At 32.1% G+C, this 10,416-nt stretch overlaps 1 protein-coding gene across 1 annotated transcript; it reads left to right on the forward strand.

Annotated features, from left to right (window-relative positions):
* The first annotated feature begins 7,213 nt into the window (after window positions 1–7,213).
* LOC137813932 (thioredoxin-like 1-1, chloroplastic) lies at window positions 7,214–9,810 on the forward strand. Its single transcript, XM_068616424.1, has 4 exons — window positions 7,214–7,819; window positions 8,366–8,542; window positions 8,660–8,824; window positions 9,178–9,810. Exons 1-4 carry the CDS (start codon window positions 7,556–7,558, stop codon window positions 9,448–9,450), a joined length of 879 nt encoding a protein of 292 aa, XP_068472525.1. The 5' UTR covers window positions 7,214–7,555; the 3' UTR covers window positions 9,451–9,810.
* Window positions 9,811–10,416: the final 606 nt, after the last annotated feature.

Genomic DNA, 10,416 nt, shown 5'->3' on the forward strand with positions numbered 1-10,416 from the left:
TCGTGTATCCACACAACCAACAAAATCTGAATCTGTATATCTAATCACCTCAAGATGATAAGATCTTTTATAAGTAAGCATGTGATCCTTCGTTCCTTGCAAGTATCTTAAAACTTTCTTTGCAGCTTTCCAATGATCCAAACCTGGATTACTCTGGTATCTACCAAGCATACCAACTACAAAACTAATATCTGGTTGTGTACAAGTTTGAGCATACATTAAACTCCCAACAACAGATGCATAAGGTATATTCTCCATCTATTTCCGTTCCAAATCATTCTTTGGACATTGCATGAGACTAAAGTTGTCTCCTTTCTGTATTGGAACAGGAGATGTTAACATTTATCCATTCTGAATCTCTCTAAAACTTTATTAATATATGCTTTCTGAGACAAACTTAACAACCCTTGTGATCTATCACGGAATATTTCTATTCCTATCACATAGTATGCCTCACCCATATCTTTCATCTCAAAGTTATTAGAGAGAAACTTCTTAGTCTCACTTAATAGACCAAGATCATTAGTTGCAAGCAAGATATCATCAACATACAAAATCAGGAATATAAACTTGCTCCCACTGACCTTCAGATATATACACCGATCAACGATGTTTTCCTTAAATCCAAAGGATACAATAGTATCATTGAACTTAAGATACCATTGTCTAGAAGCTTGTTTAAGCCCGTATATTGATTTCTTTAGTTTACACACCATGTGTTCCTTTCCTTCTTCAATGAACCCCACTGGTTGGTCCATATAAACATCCTCTTCTAAATCCCCATTCAAAAAGGCAGTTTTGACATCCATCTGATGCAACTCAAGGTCATAATGAGCTACTAATGTCATGATAATTCTTAAGGAATCTTTCTTAGAAACAGGTGAAAATGTTTCCTTATAATCAATGCCATCCTTTTGAGTAAAACCTTTGGCAACAAGTCGGGCCTTGTAACGTTCGATATTTCCATGAGAGTCCCGTTTAGTCTTAAAGACCCATTTACACCCGACTCTCTTGCATCCTTTTGGCAATTCTATAAGGTCCCATACATCATTCTGTGCCATTGATTTAAGCTCATCTTTCATGGCATCTAACCACTTATCAAAATTATCATTATTGATGGCGTCTGAAAATGAAACTGGATCATTATCAATACTTAAGTCATTTTCTGACTCTTGTAGATAAACCACATAATCATTCGAAATAGCATACCTTCTTTCTCTTTGAGATCTTCTTAATTCTATTTCTTGTGGTTGTTCTACTACAGGTTCATTGTTAACCTCGTGATCATTAATTTGTTGTTCTTCATCATCGTTGAGTGGTTCAACTACATTAGGAACAACAATACTTGAAGTTGAAGTACTAGTTAAAGGAACTTGTACTCTGACTTCCTTAATCTCCACATTTTGTGAAGTATCACTCCCACTGGTTTCAACATTTTCAATGAACCGTGCATTTCCATATTCAACAATTCTTGTGTTATGGGTAGGACAGTAAAACATATACCCTTTTGACTTTGCTAGATAACCAAGGAAATATCCACTGATTGTTCTTGCATCTAATTTCTTTTCTTGCGAATTGTATATTCTAACTTCTGTATGACATCCCCAAACATGCAGGTGTCTCAAACTGGGTTTCCTTCCTATCCACAATTCAAAAGGTGTCTTTTGAGCTGCCTTACTAGGAACCCTGTTCAACAAATACATGACAAATTTTAAAGCATACATCCACAATGAAACAGGTACAGTTGACTTACTTAACATGCTCCTAACCATATCTATTAAGGTTCGATTACGCCTTTCTGAAACACCATTTTGTTGTGGTGTACCTGACATTGTGTATTGAGCACAAATACCACGTCTCTCAAGGAACTTAGCAAACGGACCAGGGTGTTCTCCACTTTGATCATACTTTCCATAATATTCACCACCTCTGTCTGACCTGAAAATTTTCACCTTTTTGTCTAATTGCCTTTCCACTTCATTTATATAAACTTCCAAGGCATTCACTGCTTGCGATTTTTCATGCAGTAAATAGACATAACCATAACATGAAAAATCATCAATAAAGGTGATAAAATATCTTTCTTTAATGAAAGAACTTGCATCAAAAGGTCCACATATATAAGTGTGTATAATTTCAAGAAGTTGAGTACTTCTTTGTGTGTTTTGTTTGTTTGCCTTTAATACAATCCACACATACATTCAGATCATAAAATCCAAACTTGGAAGTATTTCATTCTTTACCAATCTCTCCATTCTTTCTTTGGAAATATGTCACAAACGTTTGTGCCACAAGAAAGCAGAACATTCATTCACTAAACTACGTTTAGTGCCAACATTATGATGCGAGGTCATAAGAGTTTCAGCATATAAATTGTCAAGATTCAATCTATATAATCCATCATAAAGAGTACCATATCCAATCAAATAGGTACGCTGATATAAACTGAAACAACCATTCCCAAATTTAAAAGAGTATCCGGCAACATCAAGTTTAGACAATGAAACTAAATTCCTAGATATACTAGGTACATAAAAAGTATCCAGTGTCGAGGATTAAACGATAAGTCCCGACTGCTTCCACTGGAACCTTTTCTCTATTCCCCATGAAGACAAACTTTTCATTTGGCTTTATGGTTCGGGTTGAAAGGAATCCCTGCATCATATTAGAAACATGAGTTGTGCATCCAGAATCAATCCACCAAGAATTATGTGGAATTTCAGTTAAATTTGATTCAAAACATACAGAATAAACATTATGCTTACCCTTCTTTTCGAACCAAGTCTTACGTTTCAGACAATCCTTTTGGAAATGTCCAGCTTTCTTGCAGAAATGACATTTGTCATTCTTCTTCTAGAGCTTGGTAGAGGACTCATTTATCTTCAGTGGTCCTTTACCCTTTCCATGTTTCTTGAAGAATTTCTTTCCAGCTCCCTGATTGTTCACATAATGTATGGAGTGGTTTCCTCGATTCTTCAATCTAGTCTCTTCCTGAACTAACATGCTATGCAATTCATGCATATTCCACTTATCTTTCATAGTGTTATAGTTCATCTGGAAAGGACCATACTCAGACGGTAAAGAGTTCAAAATGAATTGTACGAGAAAATTATCATCCACTACCATTCCCAAAGACTTAAGTCTTGCCGCAATATTAGTCATTTCAATGACATGGTCGTGCATAGTACGAGAACCATCAAATTTCATGGTGATTAACGTACTCATTAATGTCCCAGCAAGAGACTTATCAGCTGTTTGGGAGCGCTCTTCCACAGACTTCATGAATTCTTTTGCATTCTCAGTTTCGGGAAGAGCAGACTTAATATTGTTTGCTATGCTCATTCGCATAAACATCAGGCTAAGTCTGCTTGACTTTTCCCAAGCCCTATAATGAGCTCTCTCCTCATTGCTACTATCATCAATAATAGCAGCAGGTTTCTCGATTCGAATGGCCAAATCAAGGTCCAATACACCTAAGTGAAATTGGACTTTTTCACTCCAGCCATAAAAATTTAGACCATTTAAGACTGGAACAGACGTAGCTTACGAATGTATGGCTACAGGAACAAATACTGCAATCACACATGCTTAACATTAATACTTTGAGTCATAAACTAAACATAGAATACAGATTCAGAAAACATTCTATGTATACTAATGTTCTCCTTTGGGAGATTCATTAATACACAAAACATAATGATGCTAATAGTATTAACTTTATTTGGCAAGATATATGCATTAACTAGAAACATTTGTTATCTTTGGATATACAAGCAAAACTAATAACACATACTCACTACCAACAATGATATCCACTAATTATAAGGACAACTAATCAACCTTTGGGTGATCCAAAAATGTCTAATAATAATGAATTTCCATTTACCCATATTTAAATAATTTAGCATTCATTCTATAGGTAATTGAAATAATATTTATCAGTAATCTAGAATTAAATAAAACTTAAATATTTGATCACTTTGGTGATTACAAATTTATCATACAAATAATTCCATAAATAATATCATTAATTGAAATAAAATTTCATTCATAATTTGGAATTAAATAAAACTTAAAGATTTGATCACTTTGGTGATTACAAATCTATCATACAAATAATTCCAAAATTTCAATTTTTAAAATTGAATGCATAAAGCGGAAAAATTAATTTTCCATTCCTCACTTTCAATCAATTAATTAAACTTTAATATAATTCAAATTGAATTAATTATAATAATAACATAATAAAATTTAAATTAAAAACTTTAATTAAAATTTAATTTAATGTAAATTAAATTATATTATAATATAATAAAACTTTAATTAAAATTTGATAAAATCATTAGTAAAGTAAATGACGTAAGGTGCAGGAATGAATTCATGCTATTCATAAATTGAATTTATCATTATATTATAATTTAATCTAAAGTGCAGGAAGAAACAATTCATATTTTTCATTAATTTATATTATAATATATATTATATTATAATTCCATCATCATGAATTGAATCCACATCATCATCTTTCTCACGCCTTTCTTTTCGAAAAGCTCCTACTATCGTTACAGCACTACCACCGTGCGAACAAGGTTCACGGACTACGACCATCACCCTCACCGGACAACCTCCTTGCCGCGCCGCGCAACCTCCTCGTCATCGCGCCCCACCGCGCGAACCACCGCTCTGCGTGCAGGTCAGAAAACGCAATTGCGCCACCGTGCCGCCACCGCACCGCACGCGCCACTGCACTGTGCGCGCCACCGCGCCGCACCACTAGCACCGCTGCAGTTATGGGTGGTGACAGAAAAACGAAGGATGACAACGGCGAAGACTTGTAGTCCCACTAATAGGTTCATAGGGTTTTTAACACTGTTAATGGCGTTGGGTGCAGGAAGATTAGGGTTATGTTAATGGAAACCTTAATCCATAAACCTTAATTTTAAAAATAAGGGTTCTTCAATTGGGATTATTTTAAAATTAGGGTTCTTTGATTTTTGATGGTTTAGGACAATTAGGGATTTATTATAGAGGAATGGAAACCTTAATCTATAAATCCTAGTTTTAAAATTAGAGTTCTTAAATTGAGAATATTTGAAAATTAGGGTTCTTAGATTTTGAAAAAACATTAATGGAGAATCACAAAATGAGCAATGAGGCTCTGATATTACATGTAAATTAAAACATGAATTAATGTACTACAGATCTTATCATATCATGAAGGAATAGGCACTTACCTTGATGCATGAGTGATCCTAATTGAGCAATTACTTTATCTCATTTGTCCCAATCTATCTCTTAGCAATCCCGTTCTTGTCACACACCTTGGTGATGGTTATGAGTGAGACAACTATTATTTGCAATATCCATATAGCCTTTAGTTCCCAATCTCCATCAAATGTAGGTTTTTTATTAGATATATCATCATATATATATATATATATATATATTTCTCACATTAACCAATCGATCTTTAATTATATTATTATTATTAAATCATATTTGGGCCCAAAGTCCAAACTTTAAGTCATGTTAATCACTTTATAGAAATTAATTTACATAATTTCTTACAGATCCTACATAAATTTTACACATTTTTGTTTTTTTTTCTTATACTTATTTAAACCTTATGATCTATTCATATATGAGAATTTTTGATGTTATAGAATAAATCTAACATAAATTTACGTTACTCATATCTACGTATAACTATTACTTAATATCCTAAATATTTCATATAAAAAAAAAGTCTATGTTAGTAAATATATTTATATATAAATAAGAATAATTTTTTTATAATATTATATATATATATATATATATATATCATTAAATTTATACACATAAAATTAACCTCTTAATTTCTAAAGCTATCTTACAACAACAGCCACCTCGTCCCATTTTCCATATATAAATTTTGAAAAAAATATCAATTAAACTGACTTATAAAGGTAAATGATAAAATTAGATATATTTATTCCGCGTTTTACATTAATTTTACTTTTTATTGAATAAAATGTATTTTGAAGTTATTTTTAATTTTAATATTTAATTAAATTTAAGCTCTTATAATCTTTTAATTATAAATAAATTATTTTAATTATACTTATTTTTCTTTCAATTATTATATATTTTCGTATTGTATTTTGTATTAGTTATTAATCTTGTCCTATATCTTACAGTATTTCCATTCACATTTAAAATAAAATAAAATAAACGCATTTTTAAATGGAAAAATATATTTTAAATAAAATAAATAAAAGTAGAGTTAAAATACACAAAATAATATGAAAAAGAAATACGTTAAAGTATAATCTTAAAATAGTAAAATAAATATTATAAATAGTATAATAATTAAAATAAATGGTGTAATATAAAAGTATCTAAACAATAATAAATTATTTGCTATCATCATCCATGTTTTCTTTAATAAATGATTAAAAATAAAAAATTTCACCTCAGTAAAACAGAAGTCATATCTTATAAGTGGATGAATAAAATAAAGCAATAAAATTTAATTTTACATATAAAATAAAAAATAAAAAATAAAAAAACTTTAAAAATAAAATATAAAAAAGTTAGAACTTAGGTTTTAAAGAATACAACTTCTATCATCGTTTAAAAATAGTTACATTACAAGCTACAAAAAGTATTTATTTATCAAATACTAATACTAAAACTAAACAATTTTTTCAACGAGTAAAAAACCTAAAACGGAACTGGAATAATCAAATACATTTTTTTCACATTAAATGGTATTAAAATTCATTGTGAAATATCTATTCAGCGTATATATCCGTGCTAGATAGCATCTCATTAAAAATCAAATGCAAATAAAATAAAATTCTGGACAGAAAAAAAATATCTAATAGAAAAACGAAATGGAAAAATATTTTTTGACACCCTTTTTTACCTGTGACAATTGCTACTCATAATAAAATATTATATTATAATAATAATAAAAAATTATGATAAAATAATAATTTATAAAATTGTAATTTAAATATAAGAAAAATGTGAAAGTATTAAAATATCATGACTCAAACGAAATTCATTTGACGAAGTGAGAGAAAAAAAAAAGCGGTTAAAGCCCTTTTTATTATCCAAAAAATATCAGTGATCAAATTAAACACGTGTCGTTACATACAGCGAACTCCACCTCAAGTGCGGGTCCCACCTCCTACCTTAAACGTCCCTTATCCAATCGCGTTTATCTACGCAACCGCAGCCATTCGCCGCGTGTCTGCCATGATCACTCTGCAGCCGTCGATATCCGCGTTGCGCCATCACAGCCGTCAACTGAACGACAGTTCAACTTTATCTACTCTCATTTTTTTTTTTCATTTATTCAACTTCTATTTTATCGTTTATTTCGATTTCAATTTCAATTTCAAGCTCGCAACTTTACATGTGGATTTGCGATCACTTGCGGATAAAGTTATTTTCTGCGCACCCTTTTCTTTTCAGCGTCGTCTTCTTCTTCTTCTCTCCCTAACATAACAAGAGATCTTTTCTGCTTTGTTCATTTGTTGTGGGCTTTGAAGCGGAGGAAAATTTAATGGCTGAAGTTTTTACCAAGGCGAGTTTCGTTTCTTCTTTGCTTGGTAGTAGTCAACGCCACCATCGAAGGGTGTCGACGGTTCCTGATACTTGTACCTTTGTTTCTGGCGTCGGAGGGTCTCCTTCTCTCAAGTTAAAGTCTCCGATTCTCAGATCTTGGTCCCCTTCTTCTGAGTTTCAGGGTAAACAGCTTCTCTTTCGTGTAAATAGAGGAAAGCCCAACAGGGTCAGTTCGCGGTTGAGAGCGTCAACTGCTGCTCAGGTTTTTAATTTTACTACCTCTTATGGAATTTGCTTTATCCCTATTCCATCTTTTAAGGAATTAGAACCTTTTTGTTGGTGAGAATTTTGTTAATTTGCGTGGCATGTTTGTTTCCAAGTTGCTTCTATTTTGTTAGTTTTTATTGGGAAGATTTTGTGTTTTTCTGACGGGTTTGTGGAAATTTCTTGTCAAGTATTGTAGATGGCCATTTGAGTCATGTGTATTTTATATATCCTGGATTTTAAAGGTAATTAAACGCTTTTTTGTGGGAATTTTGTGAAAAGATTCGAAATTGCTTATATTTTATTTTATTTTGGTGAGATTTTGTGTAGTCAAAGGGGTTTTTGGAGCTTGTGGAGTTTTGCCTGTAACCTTACAATATGTTTTATTTTTTATTCTTTTTAGGAATTAGGAACCGTATGATTTTGTTTGAATTTTGTTAATTTTCCTGCGAACTTTCCAAATTACATATGTTTATATTTTATTCGGGCAAGATTTTGTGTTTTCCTCACGGGGTTTCTGAACCTTTCCTGTGGAATTTTACAGATGACCCTTAGAATAGGGAAAGTTCAAAAATGGTGGGAAAAGGGGCTTCAACCCAACATGAAAGAGGTGACTTCGGCCCAAGACCTTGTGGAATCACTGTTAAACGCAGGGGACAAGTTGGTGGTGGTTGATTTCTTCTCTCCTGGTTGTGGTGGCTGCAAAGCCCTTCACCCTAAGGTATTCGTCATCCCCTTGATCCAATTCACAGATCAACAACCCACATGACGTTTTTTGATTTTATGATCTGTTAATGTGTCTCGTGGTTCTGATGTTCCTTGGTTTATGTCATGACAGATATGTCAACTGGCAGAGATGAATCCTGATGTTCAATTCCTTCAGGTGAACTATGAGGAGCATAAGTCCATGTGTTATAGCCTCAATGTCCATGTTCTACCCTTCTTCCGCTTCTATAGAGGTGCTCATGGTCGATTATGTAGCTTTAGCTGCACCAATGCCACGGTTAGTATACATGCTATCTCAATTTTATTTCATATCTGGTTTGAAAATATTATGTCCTATTTGGTTAATTCATATAATGTATGTGTGAAATCGGGTGGCACAGCTATGTTTTTTGTTCTGTTAAGGAGATTTAACTTTCCTCTCTAACTCAGTAGTTATGTGTTATTGGCATTTAACTAATTGTTCATTATGACATGATGAATTCTTTCAACCTCAGATCAAAGATTTACAAACTACTTGAATAGTGAGATCTTGAAATACATGACTTTTGTTTCTTTATTGTAATATGATAGATTCCTTATTAGTAACATTATTCAATTTGAAGATGCTGATGAAATTTGATTTAATTACAGATCAAGAAGTTTAGAGACGCATTGGCCAAACACTCCCCAGATAGATGCAGCTTGGGCCCAACCAAAGGGTTAGAGGAGAAAGAGCTCCTAGCTCTTGCTGCCAACAAAGATCTTTCCTTTACCTTGCCAAAACCTTTACAACCTGAACACGCAAATGAAGGGTTGGCAACTGCTCCTGCTCCTGTTCCTAGTTCAGAATCTCTTCCTTTACCTTCACTGACCCTCAATTCTGAGGTCTCCCAAGAGAGAACCTTGACCACTGCTGGGAGATGATGTGGTCAGTTTGTAAGCAAAACCCATCATCTGATTCCATTCCATCCCTTGTACAGTATATACTAGGGTTTTTTACTGCAATATATCTTCATGCAGTCATTGAAGATTTCATTGAAGATAAAGTCAAATAGTGTGATAGTATACTTATAAGGTATTCCTCCATGGCATGTCTTTTTGGATCCATGCCTTGCTGGGATTAGGGAAGATAGAAGTTGTGGAATTAGTAGTTACCCTTTTTTGTGAGGAGGAATCATTTCCTATGGTTGTAAAATGAATGTCATTTTATTTATCAATGGATAATTTGTTTCTTTCTCTGAACAATACTTGTAATATTTAATTATTTTCCCTGGTTTTGTATTATTATTTTTGGCCACTTTAGAAATTCTGGAAATAACATGATTTAGTTTTTCAGTTACAAATACAACTTCGAAAAAAAAACTACCGTATATAAATCAGAAAAAAATAGTATTTTTTAAAGTTGTTTATCTAAACATTGTTTATAGGTAGACATCGCATTCACATTCACTTGAAATATATTATTATTTTATTTATTTCACAATCAACTGTATTATTATTTTATTTTAAAACTTTGTTTATATTAATTTTTATTAGGAAAAACAAAATATGTTATTATTCAAAAGGGGTTTTATTATTCAAAGGGGGTTGTAAAGTGAAAGTTTAGTTGTAAAGTGAAAGTTTAGAAAAAAAAAACTAGTGTTTTTTCTTATCTTCATATACATTCGAGAACCTTCATTAAAAAGTAGAACATTAGGCAGAGAAGCATGCCATTTGTGAATTTTTGGATGGTGCAACTACTCATTTATCTAGTTCCCATCTCTTTATTAAACAAAATTTCTTTAGATTTATAAAACCAACTTATAATTTCAATAAGTCAATAGTTTTATCTTAATAACACTGATCAAGTTGACTTATTTTTGTAAGATTGATAACAAAGTTAAATTAATG

Source organism: Phaseolus vulgaris, chromosome 1 (genome assembly GCF_000499845.2).
Source record: "Phaseolus vulgaris cultivar G19833 chromosome 1, P. vulgaris v2.0, whole genome shotgun sequence".
Classification (NCBI taxonomy): Eukaryota; Viridiplantae; Streptophyta; class Magnoliopsida; order Fabales; family Fabaceae; genus Phaseolus; species Phaseolus vulgaris.